Raw genomic sequence first — 25,448 nt, forward strand, 5'->3', positions numbered from 1 at the left:
CTGCAGTCTTGCCACATCCAATGGTGGTGAACCATTAAACAACTGACTGGAGGACGAGGCTCCATGAATATCCCCATCCTCAATGATGGCAGAGCCCAGCACGCGAGTGCAAAAGACAAGGCTGTAGCATTTGCAACCATCTTCAGCCAGAAGTGCCGAGTGGATGATAAATCTCGGCCTCCTCCTGAGATCCCCACAATCACAGAAGCCAGTCTTCAGCCAATTTGATTCTCTCCACATGATATCAAGAAACAGCTGAGCACACTGGATACAGCAAAGGCTATGGACCCTGACAATATCCCGGCTGTCGTGCTGAAGACTTGTGCTCCAGAACTAACCGCGCCTCCTGCCAGGCTGTTCCAGTATAGCTACAACGCTGGCATCCACCCGATAATGTGGAAAACTGCCCAGGTATGTCCTGTCCACAAAAAGCAGGACAAATCCAATCAGGCCAATTACTGGCCCATCAGTCTACTCTCAATCATCAGCAAAGTGATGGAAGGTGTTGCCGACAGTGCTATCAACTGGCACTTACTCACCAATAAGCTGCTCACCGATGCTTAGTTTGGATTCCGCCAGGAACATATGGCTCCCGACCTCAATACATTTAGCCTTGGTTCAAACATGGACAAAAGAGCTGAATTCCAGTGGGAAGTGACATCAAGGCAGCATTTGACTAAGTGTGGCATCAAGGAGCCCGAATAAATTTGAAGCCAGTGGGAATCAGGGGAAAAACTCTGCACTGGCTGGAGTTGTGGTTGTTGGAGGCCAATCATCTCAGCCCCAGGACATCACTGCAGGGGTTCTTCAGGGCAGTATCCTAGGCCCAACTATCTTCAGCTGCTTCATCAATGACCTTCCCTCCATCATAAGGTCAGAAATGGGGATGTTCGCTGATGATTGCACAGTGTTCAGTTCCATTTGCAGCTCCTCAGATAATGAAGCAGTCTATGCCTGCATGCCGCAAGACCTGGACTACATTCAGCCTTGGGCTAATAATTGGCAAGTAACATTCGTGCCACACAAGTGCCAGGTAATGACTAATTCTAACAAGAGAGTGTCTAACCACCTACCCTTGACGTTCAACGGCATTACCATCGCCGAATCCCCCAACAACAACATCTGACTCCCCAAAGCCTTTCCACCATCTGCAAGGCACAAGTCAGGAGTGTGATGGAATACTCTTGCCTGGATGAGTGCAGCTCCAACAACACTCCAGAAGCTCGACACCATCCAGGTCAAAGCAGCCCGCTTGATTGACACCCGATCCACCACCTTAAACATTCACTCCCTCCACCACTGGCGCACCATGGCTGCAGTGTGCACCATCTACTGCAGCAACTCGCCAAGGCTTCTTCGACCGCACCTCCCAAACCCATGACCTCTACCACCTAGAAGCACAAGGTCAGCAGGCACATAGGAAGACCATCACCTGCAAGTTCCCTCCAAGTCACACACCATCCTGACTTGGAAATATATCGCCATTCCTTCGTAGTCACTGGGTCAAAATCCTGGAACTCCCTTCTAACAGCACTATGGGTGTTATGTCCGTGTATCTTAATGTTGTGTCCTTCAATAATCAGACAACAAGACTGCAGGGAACGATTCAACAGGTGTTTACTGAATGAGGGTTACTCTAGAACTAACCGTACAGATCACTACTCAGGGTTTATATACAGATGTGGTCACTGCCGGTACTACAGTATACAGGAGCTGTAAAAAGTAGTTCTCCCCTTAAAGGTACATACATTACAATTCCTCCCCTTTTTAGATTAACAGTACCATAACACTCATTTAACAATTAAATATCAAACTAATTACAATTAACACTTTTAACATGCAACATTAGCTAAAAATAGTCTATTTATAAATTCAGTCTTAGGGGAGGCTTCCTGATCCTTTCTGGATAGCGCCTTTCCCGAGTGTCTTGCTCTTGGTGCGGAGGCGATTCTGGCCCCCTGTCGTCGGTTGGTTCATCAGCTTCCGATGCTACTGTTTCTGGGGTAGATGCTACCTGTACGTCGGGTTCATCACCAGGTACGTATGAGCGAGGCATGGGGTTGACTTGTTCCTGTGACTCTAGGATCTGGTCGGCATGGCGTCTCACGATGCTCTCCCCAACGTCCACTGTGTACATTAGTGGGCCCTGCCGTGTGCATATCGTTCCTGGCTGCCATTTTTCTGTTCGGTAGTCGCGGGCCAAGACTGGTTGCCCTACATTGAAGCTCCTTGTTGGCTTCTCATGGATGTGCTGGAATTGCTTACTCTCAACATCTCTTCGTACGTTTGGTCTGAGCAAATCCAGGTGAGATCTTAACCTTTGGTTAAAGAACATCATGGCTGGGGCCTGGTTGGTGACTGCATGTGTCGCATTCCGGTAGGTGAACAGGAAATTGTCCACCTTGTGCTGCAGTGGAATGTTGTCACTGTACATAGCCTTTATTGCCTTCTTAAAGGTTTGTACGAACCTCTCAGCCAATCCATTTGTGGCTGGATGATACGGGGCGGATGTGTAATGCCTTACCCCATTCCTTTTCATAAATCTTCGAAACTCTTCGGACACAAACTGTGGTCCGTTATCAGAGCAAATCTGCTCTGGCAAGCCGCTCCTGGCAAAAATGGTCCGTAGGACTGCAATAGTTTTCTCCGTGGTGGTGGAGGACATTTTGATCACCTCAGGCCATTTTGAGTGTGCATCCACGGCTATTAAAAACATTGAGTCCATGAATGGACCAGCAAAATCAATATGCACCCGTTGCCATGGAGATGAGGGCCACTCTCATGGGTGTAGAGGGGCATGTGGTGGTGCATTTTGGACCTTCTGGCATCCTGAGCAGCTCTTTGTCAGGTCCTCGATTTGCTGATCGATCCCCGGCCACCACACACAAGCCCTAGCAAGGCTTTTCATTTTCACCCCTCCCAGATGACCTTCGTGAAGCTCATTGAGCACTCTCTCCCTTAACTTGGGTAGAATTACCACTCGGGATCCACACATCATGGTCCCCTGGCATACTGACAGCTGTTCTCTTCTGGATGAGAATGCTGGCAACAGTGAGTTGCCATGCGCTGGCCATCCCTTCACCGTCAAATCATATAGCCGAGACAGTGTCGGGTCATTTCGGGTCTCCTTCTCTATACCAGCGTTAGTTAATGGCAAGCTTTCAATTATAGTCGAATGAAATATTTCGACAGGATCCACTGCTGGTGCTTCCTCCGCAGTAGGCAGTGGCAGGCGTGATAGCCCATCAGCGTTTCAATGCTGTTTCGTGCCCTTATACTCGATTTCATATTGGTGCGCCCCTAGAAAAAGGGACCATCTTTGTAGCCGTTGCGCAGTCATCACCGGAACGCCCTTCTTTGGATTAAAGATGGAGACAACTGGTTGGTGGTCAGTCAGCAAGGTGAACTTCTGCCCGTGCAGATAGTGATTGAACTTTTCACTCCCCACACTAGGCTGAGGGCCTCCCTGTCAATCTGGGCGTAGTTACACTCGGCTGAGGTTAGTGATCGTGACGCAAAGGCTATTGGCCTCTCTGAGCCGTCCGAGAATTTGTGCGACAGCACCGCTCCAATACCGTAGGGTGATGCATCACATGCCAACCGAATTGGTAATGCCGGGTTGTAATGGGCCAATACCTCTTTCGTTGTGATTAGTGTTTTGCTCTTCTGGAAAGCTCGTCTACATTCGTCACTCCACTTCCATGGCACCCCAGTTTGCAGTAGGGTGTTCAGTGGGTGTAGTATTTTAGACAAATTTGGCAAGAATTATGGTAGTAGTTTACCAGCCTGAGGAACGACCTCAGTTGTGACACATTTTCCGGTGCTGGAGCCTTGACTACTGCCTCAATCTTCTCTGGGGACTTATGTAACCCCTCTTTATCGATAACGTGACCACAATACGAGATCTGATTTCTAAAAAACTCGCATTTGGGGCGGTTAACTCGGAGCCCATATTCCTGCAATCTAGTGAGCACCTGCTCCAGGTTGGCAAGGTGATCACTGTCATTTTCGCCCGTGACCAGGATGTCGTCCAAATAACACTGGGTCCCTGGGATCCCTTGCAGGACTTGTTCCATTGCCCTCTGCAAAATAGCCGGAGCTGATGCTACCCCGAATACCAGCCCGTTGTATTGGTAGAGACCTTTTATGGGTGTTGATTGTGAGGTATTTTTTTGATGCTTCTTCTACCTCCATTTGCAGATACGCCTGGGCCAGATCAATCTTAGTGAAGCGTTTCCCTCCAGATAGCGAGGCGAAAATATCTTCAATCCGCGGAAGTGGATATTGCACGGTGTGAAGGACTGGGTTCACTGTTACCTTAAAGTCCCCACAGATGCGAACCTTCCTTGGTTCCCCAGGCGTGCTGCTCAACGACTTTTTCATCACAGGGACGATGGGTGTAGCCCACTCGCTCCAGTCTACCTTGGACAGTACACCTGAACGTTCCACACTCTGCAGCTCTGCTTCGACGGCTGGCCGGATCGCATAAGGTAGCGGTCTGGCCCTAAAAAATTTTGGGCTTGCATTTTCTTCAATTTTAATCATCGCTGTCATGCCTTTTAGTGTTCCGAGTCCTTGCTGGAACACTTCTTTCGCGTCAGTTAGGATCTTTGACAGTCGCCCAGGTGTGACGTCGTCATCCTTTTTGTCAGCAACAGTCAGTGCCTATATGGAATGCCAATCTAGCTGTATCTTCCGGATCCATTCACATCCTAGTAGTGGTGGTCCTCCATCTGGCAATACATATAGGTCCATTTTTGGTGTTTCCTTGCCATTATATATAACGTTCACCCTTATTTTTCCTTTGGGGTAGACTTTTTGCCCCGTGTACGTCTTCAAGACAATCTTTGTATCTCTCAAGGGTATATGTGAGAATAGCCGCTTGTAGTCCCTTCGGTTTATGACTGTTAGGGCTGATCCTGTGTCCAATTCCATTTTCACTTGGACTCCTGCTGTCTTGAGCGTGACCCATCTCTTTTACTTCTTTTGTTTCTTTTATTCTTTTGTCCGATCGCAGCCCTGCCTCCGATCTAGTTTCTTTTCTTTCCAGTTTTGAAGAAGGGTCCAACCCGAAACGTCAACTCAAATTTCTCTCCACGGATGTTGCCTGACCTGAGTTTTTCCAGCATTTTCTGTTGTTAGTTTGGTGATCCCCCGTTTTGATCACATTATGCAGTTTCAGACAACCCAACTCCTTGCTTCCGGAGTCTGTATCACTCTTCTGTTCGTCTGAACTACTCTCCGTCACCTTATGTACCTTCTTGTACGTCTCCTGTGGAGATTTCTTGCTGCTGGTTTTCTTTCCCGACCTGCAGACTCTTGCTATGTGTCCTACTTTTCCACACTGTCTGCACACTTTGTCCTTGAACCAGCAATCATTATGGTCGTGTGTTGTTCTGCCGCAGCGATAGCACTTCACTGTTCCGTATGACATTTCATTTGTGCCATATTCTTGCGGCCTCCGTTGTATCTCTGCAGCGCCCCGTGCTGCTGCTTCGTGTGATACTGCCATGCTGAAAGCCTTGTCCAGCGTAAGATCCTTTTCTGATAGAAGCCGTTTCTGGGTTCCTTCACTTTGAAGCCCACACACAAACTTGTCTCTTAAAGTATCTGCTAGTCCCGTTCCAAACTGGCAGTGTTTCGATAGCTTGCGCAGTTCCGTTAAATACTCAGCATTACTTTCATCTTTATGCTGGTTCCTTTTGTGAAACTTAAATCTTTCTGCTATCAACAGCGGTGTGGGGTTTAAGTGGTCCTGTAGGATTGACACTATGTTTTCAAAATCCTTTTCTACTGGCTTTTCTGGGGTTACTAGGTTTCGTAGTAAGCCATACGTTTTTGCACCCATTGAATTCAACAATACCAGCGCTTTCTTGTCATCTGGCACTTCAATCACCTTGCAGTATACTTCTATGCGTTCGACATATGTCGTCCAATCTTCGACTTCATTGTCGAACGCTGTGATACTGCCACTCTTCGGCATTTTTGGGTGTGGTTAGACTGGCTTAAAATGGCGTCTCCCGTGCTTTCCTTTCTTCCCCGCTGCGGCTTAAAATGGCGTCTCCCGCGCTTTCCTTTCTTCCCCGCTGCGGCTTAAAATGGCGTCTCCCGCGCTGCTGCCAACGCCGCTCTCGGCGGTCCTCGTGGCAAATGGCCATGCCCTGTGGGTTTCATGCGCTGCTCCTGCGCTGCTGCCAACGCCGCTCTCTGCGGTCCTCGTGGCAATGGCAGCGCCTCGCGTTTTGCTGCGCGCCTCTCTCCCCCGTTGACGCTGCTCGGCCCTTGAACACCGGCTGCGCTCTGCGCGTTTTCCTGCGTGCCTCTCTTCCCCCGTTGATACTGCTCGGCCCTTGAACACCGGCTGCGCTCTGCTCTCTCTCGCCTCTCTCCCCCGTTGATGGCGCTCGGTCCTGAACACCGGCTGCGCCCTGTGCGCTCTGCCCTCTCTCTCTCCCCCGTCGACGCTGCTCGGCCTTTTTCTGTGCTGCTCGGTCAGGCTCTAGCCCATCGCTGTCCGGGAAGGGTCTGTGCAGTACCTGTTGCCAGCCCGTTTCGCTGGACCACTGACTGGAATGCCAAGCCTGGCTCTCGACAGCCTCCCCTGCGATGCTCAAATCTCCGCTGGATGACTGGGCGGTTGCCCGTGGTCGACGCCCGTGCTTCTGGACTCGACCTTCTTCCATTGTTCTCCAGGAGCGAATCCCTGGGAGGTGATGCAGAGTTGCAGGTAGGTTCGAATCTGCTCCTCGCCAATGTTATGTCCGTGTATCTTAATGTTGTGTCCTTCAATAATCAGACAACAAGACTGCAGGGAACGATTCAACAGGTGTTTACTGAATGAGGGTTACTCTAGAACTCACTGTACAGATCACTACTCAGGGTTTATATACAGCTGTGGTCACTGCCGGTACTACAGTATACAGGAGCTGTAAAAAGTAGTTCTCCCCTTAAAGGTACATACATTACAATGGGAGTACCTTCACCACATGACTGCAGCGGTTCAAGAAGGTGGCTCACCAGCACCTTCTCAAGGGCAATTAGGGATGGGCAATAAATGCTGGCCTTGCCAGTGACACCCACATCCCAGGAACGAATTAAAAAAAAACTCCCCTTAACCTTCTCTGCTGTAAGAAGAGCAATCACAGCTTCTCTAGTGTCTTCACATAGACCTTCATCCCTTGTTTCATTCTGTTAAATTTCCTCTGCACCCTCGCTTAAGGCTGTGACATCCTTCCCAAAGGGTGGTGTCCAGAATTGGATGCAATACTCTAGCTGAGTCCTAACCAGTGATTTATAAAGGTTTGGCAAATCCCATTCATTTTGTATTCTATTTCTCTATTTATAAAGCCAAGGATCTCTTATGCTTTTTTAACAGCTTTTTCAACTTGTCCTAACATATTCAAAGATTTGTGTATGTGAACCCTCAGGTTTCTCTGTTCCTGCACCCCATTTAAATTAGTGTGATGTTATGAAATATCATTGTCATGAAAAAGCACACACAGTCAATTAATGATCTTAATAATTCAATTCTAAAAGGGGTGCAGGAATAGAGACCTGGGGGTATGTGTGCACAAATCATTGAAGGTGGCAGGGCAGGTTGAGAAAGTGGTTAAAAAAGCATACGGGTTCCTGGGCTTTATAAATAGAGGTAGAGAGTTCAAAAGCAAGGAGGTTATGATGAACCTCTATAAAACATTGGTTCGGCCTCAACTGGAGTATTGTGTCCAATTCTGGGCACCGCATTTTAGGAAGGATGTGAAGGCCTTAGAGAGGGTGCAGAAAAGATTTACAAGAATGGTTCCAGGGATGAGGGACTTCAGTTACGTGGATAGACTGGAGAAGCTGAGGTTGTTCTCCTTAGAGCAGAGAAGCTTGAGAGGAAATTTGATAGAGATGTTCAAAATCATGAAGGGTCTAGACAGAGTAGATAGAGAGACACTGTTCCCATTGGCAGAAGGTTCTAGAACCAGAGGGCACAGATTTAAGGTGATTGGCAGAAGAATCAAAGGCAATATGAGGAAAACTTTTTTACGCAGCCTGTGGTGATGGAGGCAGATTCAATCGTGGCTTTCAAATGGAAATTGAATAAGTACCTGAGGAAAATAATTTGCAGGGCTGCGGGAAAAGGGAAGTGGAGTGGTTCTAGCTGAAGTGCTCTTGCAGAGAGCGAGAATGGGCTCAACGGGCTGAATGGCCTCCTTCTTTGCTGTAACCATTCTATGATTCTATAAAATTTAGCTGCCATCAGAACAACAAGAATTTATATTCATAGAGTGGCTTTAATGTAAAAAAAAATGTCCCAAGGCATTTCATAGAATAAATTTATGGAAACAGATGCCAAGCCAGAAAAGACGAGTCAAAGTGATGGGCTTTGAGATCTCAAAGGAGGTGGAACAGGTGGATAGGATTAGGCAGGGAATTCCAGAGTGAACATACTGACCGAGAAATTCCTGTTGTGCCTGAAACTGGTGTGAATTGAACAATGTGACGGGAATGTACGCCCACAAACATTGGCCTGAGGCTCGCTGGATATTGGGCCTCGGGTCTCATCTGCATGAAATCGACAAGCTGCATTGAGTCACCCAATTGGTGCACACAGCAGCGCCTTGCAACAATCAGCTGGCTCCGACACCGAAATGGTGAGCCTGGGTCAACAGCGGCCCATAGTAATGTTGTGGAACCAAGAGGATCTCTCTTGGTCCTCCTGTCTCCACATAAACATAAGTGTAAGAATGTGAATTCACTTTTTTGTCGGTGGCCTGCAGCAGTTCCTTTAGGCCGGTGTAAATTCAGAAAAACAAAGCACGCTTTGTTTGATGAATATCTGATGGGGCCCTAAAACAGGCGTTAGGACCTTGATTAGCATATCCAAGGCGCTGTTCTTTGTGGGGGTCTGAAAATATTGACACAGATGTGGGAATTCCCTGTCTTAACTTCTGAAAAAAGTGCCATCTAACCAAAGAAAAATAATGCTATTACTGCAGATTTTAAAAAATTAATTGATAGCAATATAAATAACTGGGTGTGTCAATATATATAGAAAAATACAGAATTCAAATGACTTGGTGGAGCTTCTGGAAAGCCCTCATGGACCCTTGTTTGAAAACCTGCTTTAAAAGAACAGTTTGTGAAATTCACATTGTGCTGAGTTTTGCATTATATTTGTATTTTGGGAATTGTGACTACATGCAGTTCATTAAAAAAGACTTGAATATGTAAGTCAGTAAAACAAAAATATACTGTAGGAGTAAACTGTGCCTGATTGCTTTGTTTTGTCATGTTTCTGTAGAATAATGATCATTCATGACATCCATATGCTTTAGCCTCCGTGAGATTAATTGCCGAATGATTGGATCTTTAAGTATGGTTGAGAAGTATTTCTAAATGGCCTGTAATTAGCCAAAGCAAAACACAGTTCCTTTTTGTTTTTCATTATGATTCATTGGATTAGCAAACGTAAAGGATCATGGGGTCTTTCTCTGTTATGTTAAGCTGGTTACATACTTTTGTCATCTGAATATTACCCAGCAGCTCAGTCATGAGAGCATTAATGCATTGTGTGGAAATGCAGTCAACCCCCAGTAAACAAATGAAAGGCAGTGATGCTTTATAATTCACTATCCACAACAGTATCAACAACAGAATAACTGGTCATTCATTTCATTGCTGTTTGTGGGATCTTGTTGTGTGCAATTTGGCTGCTGCATTTGTCTACACAATTGCATTAACTGCACTTCAAAAGTAATTTGTTGGATGTGAATTTCCCCCCCAGATATTGAGGTTACAATGTTAAGGTATTAAATAAGTAAATGCAAGTTAGTTATTTTTTTTCCTCCTTTTCTTTATTTCTGTCTGCTGTTCATGAACTCCAAAATAACATTTTACTTTTGTTTGTGGAAGGATCAAATTGTGTCTTTCTGCATAAAGGTATTTCAGTTTGTGTGTTTGTGAAAGTGATTTGAATGCGAACTGGAGGGTGAATTTAATAAGGTTTTGAACTATGATTTCACACAAAAGTGAATCAAGCTAGGAGAAAGAAACAGTGATTAAGATTCGACTGTATTTAATGTCCTGAGGCAGAGACACAGAGACAAACACACAGAGTGGAATCTTTATATTCAGGCAGTTATGGTGATTAATTAAGGAAAATAGTATTTATTCATTTTCTTCCGAGCACTAATCAAAAAACACTTAATTCAATGTCTTTGATAGATTTCTTACAAATTGACCAGCAAGTTGTGCCAGACCTCAAGAAACTTCCCTTCCAGCTAATGCGGCCAGATCCTGTGTCCTCTCCCTCACTGTGCTGACAGACCCCAGGATTCTTCACTGAGCTAACCCCTACAACCGCTGTCACGCATCCTCACTTTCCTCTCCCTTCCCCGCTCCTCTGTTCCCTCCCCCTCCTTTCCTCGCACCCCTCCTATCATCTTCTTCTCCAACCCCTTCTATCAACCTCCTCTCCTCTCAATCCTCCTATCCATCTCCACTCCTCTCACCCCTTCTATCCCCACCACTCATCTCACCTTCCTCTCCACTCCTTTCCTCCCTCTCTTCTCTATCCTTCTCCTCTCCTCATCTCATGCCCTCCTCCCACCTTTTCACTGCCTTTCTCACCCACCTACTCTCCCCCTCATCCCATCCTCAGTCATCTTCTCTTCTCTCCCTGATTATTTCTCCCCTCTCCTCTCGGCCTCTCATATACTTCTCTCCCCTTCCCCCCTTCTCCCCCACCTCTCCCTTACCCTCTCCTCTCTCCCTTACCCTCTCCTCTCTCCCTAACTCTCTCTTTCTTTATTTTCCCTCCTATCTACCCTCTGTCCCCTTCCCTACCTTGTTTCACATATCTCCCTGTAAACTTTCATGATCTGTAAAGTGCCCTCGGTCTTGACTCCCCATGTTAAATGCTACAGAAGATTGACTCGATGTTATAAAATATCCCCTGACTCACCATGCTCACCACCACAGGAGATTTTCTAGCATTTAATTTAAGTTTTGAACACCTAGTTAATGTTTCGCAACTAGTTTTTTTTTAGTACCAAGTGATTTTCGTGCCAGGGTCATTTAGCCTAGTGAAAGCAAAAAAAAAAGTCCTCAAAATTTTCACAAGCATCAGGGAATCATAATTTCACAAAGAATCAACAAGTTCAATTAATTTGAAAAGTATTAAAATATTGCAGCTATAAGAAATGTGAGACCTGCCTTATGAGTGAACATTAAGAGACACTAATAGTTACTGCATTACACATTTTATTGTGTACCTATTGGCTATGAATGCCAGGAGTCAAAATCACAGAATGCTGCATCCAGCCCCATGTCTTACACTAGATCAAAAGTCAAAACCCAGTATGCTTAGTCCCATGTTGTTCATTACTGTATAATGCTCTGGTCAGATCACACCTTGAGTAATGGTTTGGGTTCTAGACATGGAGATATAATGACATCCAGGCCCTGGAAGGAGCTCTGAGAAGAGCTGTGAGACTGATTTGTAGTATCCGAGGCCTGAGTTATGAGGAGAGACTGAAGAAACATAGGGCTAGAAATTCTTAAAAGCCAAGAAATGGGTAGTGATTAGACTAATAATGGTTAAGTAGGGCCAAGTGAAAATCGTCTAAGCTGCACGCTAAACTCATCCTCCTCATTAAAATGATTGCAGTCATGATTCTCTTCTAAAAACCCAAGCACATTGACGTTACACTGAAAAGATGGACCAATATCGGGTGTCGTCTAAACTCAAGTAATGATTGCCACCGGCTTTTTTGACTTCTTAAAGGAGAGGTTCATTGATGCTGCAGCACCTCATTCTCAGCATTGTTGGGTGCGCAACTGCCTCAACAAACATAAGAAGAAGGACAAGGAGAAGGAGCACTTATTTACAAATCCTGATGGCAGATCGCCGCCCCAGGGAGAGAGCCTCGAGGTTTTTGGATGAAGCTTTGGAGGCATTGGTTTTAGCGGTGGAGAGAAGGCAGGCGGTCCTGTACCCGCCAACTGGCAGGAGGCCCTCACCACAAGTCTGCCGGACGATGTGGAGGGAGCTGGCACACCATGTCACGGGCAGCACTGTGGTCCCCAGGACCCACACCCAGTGCAGGAAGAACTTTAACAAGCTTACAACGGTGGTCAGGGTGAGTGAAGGCTTCAACAAATGCTGCATACGACCATCTGTACCACAAACTTCACACACTGTTCAATGTACCACACCCCCAGCACTCACCCACCAACAATATCTACTTAGCAACACCCACAACCACATTTCACACTTTGCACACAATTATAGCTATTCAACCATGGCAGGCATAAGGGTCATTAGTTATTAGAATTCATGTGATATGCTTATAGATAAATTTATTAAGTGTCTTTGGAATATTTTGTGGTCTCTCTCATTTCACCTTTTTGCCCAGGAGGACGCTGTGATACGCCATGAGACAGGGATTGTATGATTGGGATGTGGTGAGCTACAGGGATCTGGGGTTTCATTCATGTGAATCGGAGTCTGATGAGCAGGTCACGGACAGCCCGTCCAGAAGGCCAATTGTCTTGCTGCCTCCGCCCTCCCTTCTGTTCCTCTTCCTCCTCCTCGTTGTTCTCCTCGTACTCTTCCTCCTCACCCTCCTCTGCCTTTTCATCCTCCTGAGGTAATCCCGCAGCCCCCAGGACTGTGAGGAAGTGTTGTGAGCAGAAGCCTTTAACAAATAATGAGTGACTTCTGCACTTGAATCAACGCTCCCTGTCGCCAAAAAAACTTGAAATAACTAAAGAAAGCTGTTTCAGTTGCAGGAAGTAGCAAACAGACACTGAAACTGCAGAACCATGTTAGTTGCAGCTGATTGGGGATGGTACCTCTAAATATCGCTGCTGCAGCCTGCTTCCTGCTGGTAGTCGCCAGCTCTCCCTGTCGTCGTTCTGTGCTGCCGTTAAGGTAAGTGGCTATAACGAAGTTGGGAAATCGGACATCCAATGAGCGTTGCACATTCACTGATGTCACGAGCTCCATGATGGCGAGATCCCTGGCGATCGAGTTTACCGGCAGCGCTACCGGCAACACTGATAATGGCGTCTGGCGCTGGAACCGTCAACGGCATTTTAGTGCCATCTTGTAGCGCTAATGTGTGGCACAAACCACACGAATTTCTAGCCCATAGGCTTTTTAGCCTTGAAAGAAGCTATTACAGAGGTAAATGTTATAGAATGTCTCTAAACTGAAGCATGAGAATAAGAGGACACATGTTTAATCCAATAAAAGGCAAATTTAGAACTGATGTCAGGAAGTGCTTCTCACAGTGATTGGCACATGGAATGGAGCTTCCACGTAGAGTGAAGGGAAAACCCTGAAATTGTGTCAGGAATAAATTTATGTTGTGATAAGACAACTGTAGGTTTTTGTCCAGAAGAATGAGCTGAAATGGGCTGAATGGCCTTCTTCACTTTGTATTGATCTTGTTGGTCTGGCTCCTTTGCATTTAGTCAGAATAGAAGAATGTCACAGTTTTCAAGAGACTTTTCATTATGAGATAACCTACAACAAAAACTGTAAGAACTGTGAAATACTTGATGGCTATAACTTGAGCATACTTTGTCCAGAGTACTTTGAATACAATATTACCCCCCAGAATCTGCCATCAGAATAACTGGTATAATTGCAACTCATTTTAGGTATATTTAGCTACTCAACCAGTTGCTATTTGAAATAAATGTTGCAACATTTTGGGGGCATTGCAACGTTAAGAAGCTGGAGAAACAGAATGTCCCAAGAACTGTAAATATGCAAAGCACGTTTTCACATTGTGATGAATTGATTTTTCCTGTGCCCCTATTTTCTCCAACTAAAAGCCAGAGTTCTGGAACACTGCATACTCAGTACCCACAACAGCTTCAATAATGATGTTGTGATATGCGGTGAAGCATCTCTGATGTATATACAAGTGAGGTAGAATAAAGTTTTCTTTTTGTACAAGTAAATCTTAGTAACATTTAATAAAAATAAAACGTGGATAAATCAGGTTTTTGTTCATTTATATTTTCCATAAACTCATCAGTTTGTAAAGGTGTTGATTTTTTAGAATTATCCCCAGTTGAAAGCCTACATAAAATAATGCAGTTTTACATGTCAACTTAAAGTACATATTTCATTGTTGCTCTAACTTCTTGTCCCTTGATTGGAGGCTTAGTTTTCAATATGACAGTGTGCTTTTATAGAGGCTGAGGTCTTTTCTGACATCTCGGTGCAGTACAGCTCAACATTTCTTAAAGCATGTTATCCAATTTGTATTTTACTTTTTATACTTTATTTCAAAATGTTTCACATTGAAAGACAATGAGTGATAAAGAGCAAAATGACTGCCTATATATCAATACGAATGTGAGAAAATAATCTAACACCCTAACATGGTGTTAAAAGTGGTGCGTCCTTTCAATAATAAAGTTCGGAATGGTATTGTAATGCTGTCAGCCTAATTATACCTCTGGCGAATATACAGATGTATGACTAGTGGTAAACATCAAAGTTTGGTTTGGGAGGATTTACTTTGAATAGAATAAAGGACAGCTTCCTGATATGTTGTCAGGATATACTAAGGTTCAGATGGCGTTATGAAAAAATGATGGACTGTGCAGTGCCTTTCATGCTGCCACTAGAATTCGACATCAAATGCCTGCTCCAGTCTACCTCCAACCAACAGTTTTTTAAGCATCAAACATGGCAACAATGAAGTATTGAGATATATTGAGAAATTAGGTTTCAGTTAATTACTTTTTCTCTTTACGGCATTACTGGTAAACTTTGAGTAATCACAATGTTGGATGACATAGTTATCAAACAGATTAAATCTGAGACAACACTTTCTTGATGAGCATGTATGTAAAATTAAGAAATGCAGCCAAACCCTTCACTACAAACTGCCACTGTAACAAACTTTTCTTCTGATATAACTGCTCCATTATAGCCAATGGATGAGCTCAAACCTCATTCAGACAGACTTATTTTAAGAACTGCTGAGCTTATCTAATTGAGTTTGCAATAAGTATTTGGCTGTTAAAAATGTATGTTTATATATACATAAATAAATAGAGAAAGTAGTATCTAAAATGTACATGCCTTCCTTCATGGCCTTAATCTGTCACTCTGCCCTTGCTAGGGCCCCAACTTGACTGCAAGTAGCAAGTTCTGACATGCATTTAGACAGAGCGAGGTCATGGTAGGTTCACTGCTGCACAGTGAACTGTAAAACTGATTGCACAAGGTACCAGACAACTGACAAAATATGTTTGATGTTGTAGCAAGGGTTAAAGCTACTGTTTACAAAAACTCAGCCAGTTACTTCAGATTAGGTTATTGCAATTTAAAACTATAATAGATGTTACTTGTTTACTGCACGGTAAGGTAAATTAAAGATAGGTGCAATTGTCTGCATAGGATGGTTGATAAATAATTCATGCTTCCATGCTCATTATTGTTAATATTGTTATGTAATGTCTTTGGGCATGCAGCTTTACCTTATAAAATAAAATTATATTTTCAGCCAGTTCCATTTTCAGGAGAACACCATGACATAAATTGGCAAGCATCGCGCATTTAGTTATGCACCAAACATGCTTCTAAACTTATTATTGAGTTCAACTTGCAACCAAACATATCTCTAAAAGAATTCTTAAAGGACTACCTATTGACATGAATACAATGTATACTCCATTTCAAATATAGTCATTTAAAATTTTTGTTGAGTGTGGTTTATGCTGGAGTGTCCGGCGGTGCTGAGGGTTTTTTGAGGGCATGTTGTCATGAAAAAAGTAGAAATAATTTTTATTATATATGTAAATGAGTTTGTCTGTCTGTGTGGGAAGGAGAGAGAGAGACTGGGGGGGGCAGAGAGGCCCGGGGATCGAGAGAGAGACTGGGGGGAGAAGAGAGAGACGGGGGGGGAGAGAGAGACTGGGGGGGGCAGAGAGGCCCGGGGATCGAGAGAGAGACTGGGGGGAGAAGAGAGAGACTGGGGGGAGAAGAGAGAGACGGGGGGGAGAGAGAGGGGGAGACTGGGGGGAGAAGAGAGAGACTGGGGGGGAGAGAAAGAGAGAGACTGCGGGTGAAGAAGGGCGGCCGCCATTGTGTGAGGTCGGCGGGAAGTTCCCTCACCCTCTCTCTCTCCCTCCCCCTCTCCCGCCCCCTCTCTCTCCCTGCCCCTGTCTCTCCCTGCCCTGTCTCTCCCCTCTCTCTCTCTCCCTGCCCCTCCCTCTCCCTCTCCCTCTCTCTCCCCCTCTCTCCCTCTCCTCTCCCTCCGACTCACCACGGTACCAGAACGGAGCATATCCGACACCGGGAGTCCGGGTGCCCATCGCTCCGAAGCGAGCCCGGGGTTCCTCATGGTTAACGCGGCGGGCCTTTGGACCTGGTTGGCCGGGCGGCAGTGGAACGCCTTTCGCTGCGGACTGCCGTGTCCGATATCGGTCGGGGACGGCTCATGTGAAAGCCCCGGTTATCCCGGTCCCGCACTCATGGCAAGAGAGAGAGGGGGAAGGAGAGAAAGAGAGGGAAGGAGAGAGGGAGGGAAGAGGAGAGAGAGAGAGAGAGGGGGGGGGGAAGGAGAGAGAGAGAGAGGGGGGGTGATGAGAGAGAGAGGGGGGGGAAGGAGAGAGAGAGAGGGAGAAATTTTTTAAGCTTCAGGCCCGGCAGATCTGTAATTGCCGTCACTCACCTCAGTAATGGCAGTTTGAAGGATTAGGCCCCGCCCACAAATGCCAGGCTTTTTTGTAAAACTGGTTATGAGACTGGTGGGCTGGTCACTCTCCTCTCCCCTCCCTCTCTCCTCTCCCCCCCCCCTCCCTCCCCTCTCTCCCCCTCCCTCCCCTCTCTCTCTCTCTCTCTCTCTCTCTTCCTCTCTCTCTCTTCCTCTCTCTCTTCCTCTTCTCTCCCTCCCTCCCCAGTGCCTCAGGCCCGGCCGGACTCACCTCGGTACCAGAACGGAGTCAGTCCGACAACGGGAGGCCGGGTGCCCAGCGCTCCGAAGTGAGCCCGGGGTTCCTGACGGTTAACGCGGCGGGCCTTTGGACCCGGTTGGCCGGGCGGCAGATGAACGCCTTTCGCTGTGGACTCCCGTGTCCGATTGCGGTCGGGGACGGCTCGTTGGAAAGCCCTGGTGTTGCCGGTCCCGCACTCACGGCAAGAGAAAGAGAGGGAAGAGGAGAGAGAGAATTTTTTTGAGCTTCAGGCCCAACCAGTCTGTAATGGCCACCACTCACCTGAATAACGGCAGTTTGAAGGATTAGACCCCGCCCACAAATGCCATGAAACGCCCCCCGTGACGCAGCGAGCGGATTGGTCAACCATCACGTCACTCAACGCTAATGAGCGGTAGGATTGGTCAACACCTGAATAACGGCAGTTTGAAGGATTAGGCCCCACCCACAAACGCCATGAAATGCCCCCCTTGACGCAGCGCGCGGATTGGTCAACCTTCACGTCACTCAATGCTAATGAGCAGATTTCCCCCGTATGATTGGCCAACCGCTAATGAGCGGAATTTTGAACGTTTTGTGTCTACTGTCCGAACAATTTTTGTCTGACCAAAAAGTAAATATGCCTAGGACACCCTCCTAATCATGACCTTTCTTTTGATATAACATATGTGTAGGTACGCTCTATAACTTTTGAGTGATGCCCGGACAGACAGACACCACCATTCTTTTATATATATATATATATAATAAAGACTAGCTGGGGGGGGCCTGGCGTTGCCAGGGCTTTTTTGGGCCGTGCGGTTTACGGCAGGCCGCTGCCGCTCCCCCGCTCTGTGTCTCGAGGGGGGGCAGGAGAGAGAGGGGGACGGGGAGGAGAGAGGTTGGGGAGGAGAGAGGTTGGGGAGGAGAGAGGTGGGGAGGAGAGAGGTGGGGAGGAGAGAGAGAGAGGGGGGGAGGAGAGAGAGGGGGGGAGGAGAGAGAGGGGGGGGAGGAGAGAGAGGGGGGGAGGAGAGAGAGAGAGGGGGGGAGGAGATCGCGGCCCCGAGTGCGGCCTAGTCCGAGAGCCGGATCCATGGCCTTTCCTGGCCGCATCACTGCCACTGGCAGCCGGGGCGGGTCGCGTCGCATCGGGCTGACTCTGCCTGGACGGCGCACGCCAAGCCCACAACTGGGGGCCGCTCCCCTGATCAGGGGCCCGTCGGGCCGGCTGGTTGACTTTCTGAAAAGACGGGCACTCAGTGCCCTCGCCGGGCCCTGCTTCCCCCTCACTCCGCAAACGGCAGACGAACGCCTTTCGCTGCGGACTCCAGGTGTCCGATTTCGGTTGGGGACGGCTCGTTGGAAAGCCCCGGTTTTCCCGGTCCCGCACTCACGGAAGGAGAGAGAGAGAGAGAAGAAGAGAGTGAAGAGAGAGAGAGAAGGAGATGCAGAAAATCAAGATGGCCGAATTAACGGCAGTTTGAAAGATTAAGCCCTGCCCACAAACGCCATGAAACGCCCCCCCCCCCCCCCGTGACGCAGCGCGCTCCCCCCGTAGGATTGGTCAACCTTCATGTCACTCAATGCTAATGAGCGGATTCCCCTGTATGATTGGTCAACCATCACGTCACTCAACGCTAACTCCCCTGTAGGATTGGTCAACCGCTAATAAGCGGGCTAATGAGCGGAATTTTGAACGTTTTTTGTATACTGTCCGAACAATTTTTGTCTGACCAAAAAGTAAATATGCCTATGACGCTCCCCTAATCATAAGCTTTCTTTTGATATAACATATGTGTAAGTACGCTCTATAACTTTTGAGTGATGCCCGGACATTCACACAGACACAACGATCCTTTTTTTATTTTTATATATATAGATAGATGTGAAAAGGCAATCTATAAGGAAGGAAAGTGGAATTCAGATTCCAGATTCATCACTGATGCTGTGAGGTTACATTTCTTTCAGCCTGAATATCAAATTTTGTCAAAAGTATTTATTTCTAGAGAAGTGGGTGGTGCAGTAGCTTAGGCCCAGACTGATGGGATTATAGTAACCTCTGTCTACTGGCTGTAAGGTGCTATGTGATGAGATTGGGTGGTCTCAATTCAGTACTTAGTGGGTGTGGGCTAAGGTTGCCAACTCTGGCTGAAGTCATACCTGAGATTTGATCACGTGACATTCTGACTACATAACACCTGACCATCTGATGCCTGGGCACATGACTTCTACAAATGTTGTTGATGAAGAGGCACTTGATGAATGCAAAACCCTCACACCTCTGAAGCTTCAGTTACCCCAATTGCACTGGATATTAAATCCTCAGACAAGAGGAGCCAATTCCCTCGGCTTCCCTCCCCCGCCTCTTGAGACCTCTGATTGCCGAGTCTCCTCCCTACCCCCTCCCCCCCCCCCCCCCCCCCAACCCCCGACAGATTCCAGACTGTCCAGCATCTCCGTCCCGACTATTCTCGATACTCCAGCCGGTCGCGGCTCTGTGCAGAGGTGGTTGGGTGATGTCACCGAGCCAGAAACTTCTCTGAGCAGCATCCGGTGACACGATGGAGCAAATGGGGACACACTGGGATGGGAAAATATAAAGCGCTGATCTCCCGGGCTGCTGGAGGCAGCGCTCGGGAGAAACCGCCAATTCCAGGAAACTCCTGCCAAAAGTGGGAGGGTTGGGAACCCTATCATAGAATCATAGAAATTTATGGCACCGAAGGAGGCCATTTGGCCCATTGTGTCTGCGCCAGTCGAAAAAGAGCTATCCAGCCTAATCCCACTTTCCAGCTCTTGGTCCGTAGCCTTGCAGATTACGGCACTTCAGGTGCATAGCCAAGTACTTTTTAAATGTGATGAGCGTTTCTGCCTCTGCCACATTTTCAGGCAGTGCATTGCAGACCCCCATCGCTCTCTGGGTGAAAAAAATTCTCTTCAGCCCCCCTCTAATCCTTCTACTAATTATTTTAAATCTATGCCCCCTGGTTATTGACCTATTTGCCGAGGGGAATAAGTGCTTTCTATCTACTCTATCTAGGCCCCTCATAATTTTATACACCTGAATTAAGTCTCCCCTTGGGCCAGTCTATCTAATCTTTCCTCATAGCTAAAATTCTCTAGTCCTGGCAACATCCTCGTAAATCTCCTCTGTATCTTCTCCAGTACAGTCACATCTTTCCTGTAATGTGGTGACCAGAACTGTACGCGGTTCATGAAAGGCGCTATATAAATGCAAGTCTTTTTTTCTTTTCAACCACACGGCCAATTTTTGTATCATCTGCAACCTGCTTAATCATGCCCCCTACATTGAAGTCTAAATCATTGATATGATCCCTAATATGAACCAATAGCATAAAACTGTCCTTAATTGGGTACTAATTGGCAGTGTGATGCAGACACCACATGGAAAAACATGTCACATTAGTGCAACAGATGGGTGCTCTTTTGAGTTTGGGGCAGAGTAGTGGGAGCTTCACTCTTCATGTGACTGTGCTATACCTGATGTGATAGTACTTGATGTGGAAACTGGGTGCCTGAAATGGAAAGAGTTCCATTCTCTACCACTAATATTCGTTTTTTTTTAAAAAAGATACTGACACCCATGCATTCACCTTTCTCCATCTAGTAAACAATTACTATCATTGAATTAAACTGCTTGTAAGCATTTAATTATATTATATGGAATTATATTATCTTTGTGTAAAGTAACAAAGCAAGTTGATGAAAGACATTGGAAAGAAATATTAGAGGTCCACTGGAAATCAGTAAGGTAATAGTGCACAGGCGCAAACGGGAGGAATTGGGATTAATAAGATAAAACTGGCATTGCTAACCAATAGGCTCAATGGAGCAAACTCCTGTTCATATGTAAATTAATGTGTGGTCACATCTATTGAGTTACCAGTCTTTTCCTTGCTGCTATGGTAAGGTGCCATGCAAAAGTTGAATGCTAAGAAGCAGTGGGGCGGGAAAATCCGATTTGATAATACTTGCATTGATTCAAGTTCCTCTCTCCAGCATAATGAAATAGAGCTACAGATAAAGAGAAGAAACTTCTGCAGGCACCAACATGTAGGAAGTGTTTTGATACATGGACAACTTAAAGAAATAAGCAGAGCTTCAATGAAAGTATTGTTTACTTTCTTTTAAAAGGTTGTATTTAGTCAATTTCTTGGTCATTCTGGAAAAACAATTAGCAGCTCTGTTGAATCAGTCCTCAGCTAAACCAAATCGAGTACCTAAAGCTGTATGAGGAAAAAGACTATCCTATTATTTAGTACTCTAGCCTCCACTGAAAGAGATGGCAAAATAGTTTGAAAAAAGTGTTTTCAGATGGCTTTGAGTTCAGCTTCTTATCTGCTATCCAAGTAGAACACTGTTTTACATAAAAAAGAGGAAGGATGAAAAAATTAATAACCTCTATATTGTCAGATTGTAAAATTATTGGAACTGAATGATTTACTTATTTATCCTTTTATTGCAGAGACATTTCAGAATATCATTCGCCATGCAGAGAACAACACAAAGATGCTTTTCAGAACTACATACCGGAACATGGCCTTTCAGACAGCGGCACCAATTCGAGAACTCTTTACTGATGTTGCACTCTTTGTTTTTGGCTCAGAGATAAACGTCGATGAATTTGTTAATAGATTTTTTGATAGTCTCTTTCCGTTGGTCTATAATCATCTAATCAATCCTGCCCTCACTGACATCTCCCTGGACTTTGCAGAGTGTGTACGGATGGCAAGGAAGGACCTAAACCCATTTGCTCATGTTCCAAAATTAATAACAAGTCAAATGTCAAAATCTTTAATGGCGAGTCATATGTTCTTGCAGGCTCTAAATTTAGGAATTGAAGTTATTAACACAACTGATCACTTGCAGTACACCAAAGAATGCAGCAGAGCTCTGCTGAAGATGCAGTACTGTTCCCATTGCCAAGGCTTGACTGATCGTAAGCCATGCATGGGCTATTGCCTGAATGTGATTAGAGGATGCCTTGCTAATATGGCAGAAATTGATCTACACTGGCGGGAATACATCAGATCGCTGGAGGAACTGTCAAATGGCATTCAGGGAACTTATGATATGGAACAAGTTTTGCTGAATCTCCACTCATTAGTGAATGATGCGATTATGAATGCACAAATCAATGGGCCAAAGTTGTCAGCAATGGTGAGTTTTTGCAATAAGTTTTCAGTTTTATGTGTGTACCAAAACAGACAATATAGCTTATTTTTCTAGGGTTATGTATAACGTGACCTATATTGTACAGCTTCATCCCAAACAATTCTCAGATCAGTCTTTTCTTTGGTTTCAACACTGTCTATTACAGAACTGAAACTAAAAACATCAAAAACTTTGCTCACAGCGGATTTTAAACCTGTCCTTTCAATTCTAGAACCTGGTCAAATCCAGGGTCCCAGACGTGAAACAAACTGATGGAATTTTATGCGTGTTGGTTTCTCTCCTCTCTTTCTCTCTCTATGGCCGCGATTTTACGAACCTTGACATGTATGTGGCGGGCGACGTCGGTGGCACTGCTTCCTCTGTCCTGGTCTTTGAAATGAATTTCCCTTGATTGGGCTTGTTAAGCCCACCCAGTGCTTTTCCTGGCCAATTAGAGGAAGCGGGTCTGGTGACGTCATTTGATGATGCATCATCAGCTGGTTTCCTCAAAGTTACCACGGCCAACTTTATTTTGACATTTGTGCTGTCAGTGTTCTACAACACTGAGGTGCTGCAAACACTGACAATGACTGCACGGAGGTGCAGGGCTGCACCCAGGCTCTCCCATAACTCCCTCCATATGCTTATGGAGGGAGGCACAGCACACATGGAGGGCCTCTTTCCTTCCTATGGGCGGAAGAGAGCTCCCTAGGAGCTCAACACACCCTGATTGCACATTGCAGAGGAGCACACAAGTAGGGATGTGGTCAGGAGGACCTGGGTGTAGTGCCGCAAACGTTTCAATGATCTCAGTAGATCACAAAATGTTAGTAGAAAGCCACACTCAACCTCATCCTGCTGTGCCTCTCCTTACATCTCCATCACTCTGCCTTCCCTACCCTACTCCTACACATTCTTACTCACACCAACTTACCTTGCACCTCCACCTATCCCTCTCTATCTACATTATCACATCCCCATCTAACTAGCCACCCCTCACCCTCCTCCTAGTGCAACCATACCAACTAACAACACACAAGGGTAGCCACTTGGGTGTTTTATGCAATGTTCATGTAAAGTTTCTGTTATTATCATGTCAAACATTGAAACCTTTATTTTCAACACTTTGCGTTCTTGGACAGATTTGTGTGCACCTTTAGAAGTAGCTTAGTGAGTTGCAGTGAATGGTGAGACATAACGGACCGCCCCCGCAATGGTGATGAGTGTGAAAGGAATGGCTTGGTCATTGTAGGAATGCTTTATGGTGTTGGGTGTGGGGTGGTGCCAACCTGACGCATCGTGTGGCAGCCAGGATGTACAGCATAAAGTGAAGTAAATATGACCATGGTGAGGTCATCCCTGACCTCCCGGGCAGCAATGTGGATGGGTGTTGATGCCCTGTGTCCTGTGCAGCATCAGTTGATTGCGGAGAAGGTTGGTGGTGTTGTTGCTGCTGGTGTGCCTGGTTCTGCTGGTGTGCCTGGTGATGCTAGTGTTGGGGCTGATCGTGGTGGGATTCTGAGGACCAAGGTGAGAGAGTTTCAGGGGCACCCATGCTGATGGAATAGATGGCAGGTGAAGTAGAGATGACAGAAGTGATCTGTCAATGGTGGGAAAGGTAATGCAGTCAGACTGGATGGAGACTTGTGTAAAGACTTGCAGCATCCTGAATCTGTAGTGGAAATGCAGTTTAGAGAAGCTAGTGGCTAAGGGAACATGGGCTAGAAATTCAGTTGGTTGCGCCAGCCGTTAGCGCCTTAGGAGGAGTAGATGTCGAGCGCTAGGCGCTTAGCGCCCGGGCGCAGCGCGATCTGCGCCTCGCCCCAACTTCAGTAGACATTTAGCGCCGGCGCAAAGTCTTTGCGCGCGCTCAGCTGCGCGCGCAGATCATGACGTCATTTCCTCGTGCAACGCCCTTTGTGCGCCCCCAACCGGATCTTCAGTCGCGCCGCCCCATTGTGCGCCTGGCGGCCCTAGCGACTGTTGAGTGGAACGGTGCTCAGCCGATGCGGGCCGCGGGGAGCGCAAATTAAAGGGCACTTCCCCTGCACTATAAAAGGCTGCCATTTTGCAGCACTCATTGTTGTGAAACGGATCTTTGGAGAGAGACTAAGGTAGAGAGCTTACTGCTTTGGCCCAACACTAGGACAGGTACTTCTGGCTTCAGGCCACAGCTTTGCAATTGTCTTTGCCTTCATTGATATCTCATTGTTTGCCAGCATATTATGGGGGCTGCAATGGGTGTCAACGCTGGCTTTCTGCATTACATCCAAAGGGCTCACAGACGCCGTGAGAGAGTGGCAGCCCTGGCTAGACGGAGAGGGGGCAACAGGCGTCGACAAGGGAGGCCTTACCCATCCACGGTATACCGCCAGCAGTTCTCCTATCTCAACATGTCTGACGAGCAGTGTGTTAGGAGGCTGTGATTCCGAAGGAAGGTGGTCACAGAGATCTGCCAGCTGCTTCAGAGAGATCTGCAGCCACAGCTGAGGTGCAGGAAGTCTCTGTCGGTGGCAGTGAAGGTGACGGTGGCTCTCAACTTCTATGCCACCGGCTCCTTCCAATCCGCTGCTGGGGACATTGCCAACATCTCCCAGTTCGCCGTGCATTGCTGCATCCGCCAGGTGACCAATGCCCTTTTCAGAAGGAGACGTCAGTTCATCTCCTTCACCATGACCCTGGACAAGCAGCAACAGCGTGCAATGGGATTTGGAAGAATAGCGGGCTTCCCCATGGTGCAGGGCGCCATTGACTGCACGCATGTGGCTTTGCGGGCACCTGTGGAGAATGCCGAGGATTACCGCAACCGGAAGGGCTACCATTCCCTCAACGTCCAGCTGGTGTGTGACCACAGGCAGCTCATCCTAGCTGTCAATGCCCGCTTTCCAGGCAGCAGCCACGATGCCTTCATCCTGCAACAGACGACTGTGGCTGACATGTTCCAGGCACAGCCTCAGCCACGAGGATGGCTTATCGGGGACAAAGGCTATCCTTTGTGTACCTGGCTCATGACCCCGCTCCGCGCGCCCAGGACCCCTGCTGAAGAGGCATACAACGAGAGCCATCAAGCGACCAGGAACATCATCGAACAAACAATCGGCGTCCTGAAGCAACGGTTCCGCTGCCTGGATCGTTCCGGCGGAGCCCTGCAGTATTCTCCGGAGCGAGTCTCCCATTTCGTGGTCGTTTGCTGCATGCTGCACAACCTGGCTATCCACAGGACTCAGGCACTGCCACCACAGATTGGAGCACCACCTCAGGAGGAGGAGCAGGAGGAGGAGGACCAGCACAGGAGGGAGGCACAAGGTCCAAGGGCCGCCCGTCGGCGGCTTATTGAACAT

General features: G+C 46.8%; 1 protein-coding gene across 1 annotated transcript in view; it reads left to right on the forward strand.

Moving 5' to 3' along the window:
- The window catches only part of LOC147111515 (glypican-5-like), a 1,571,270-nt gene that overhangs the window by 356,675 nt on the left and 1,189,147 nt on the right, over nucleotides 1-25,448 (forward strand). Inside the window, exon 2 of the mRNA XM_085998559.1 lies at nucleotides 21,419-22,113. Coding sequence (XP_085854685.1) covers nucleotides 21,419-22,113 — 695 coding nt within the window. The remainder of the gene's footprint in view (nucleotides 1-21,418; nucleotides 22,114-25,448) is intronic.

The sequence above is a fragment of the Somniosus microcephalus genome, chromosome 10 (assembly GCF_052327205.1).
Source record: "Somniosus microcephalus isolate GS21.2 chromosome 10, FLI_Smic_1.0, whole genome shotgun sequence".
In the NCBI taxonomy this organism is placed as follows: Eukaryota; Metazoa; Chordata; class Chondrichthyes; order Squaliformes; family Somniosidae; genus Somniosus; species Somniosus microcephalus.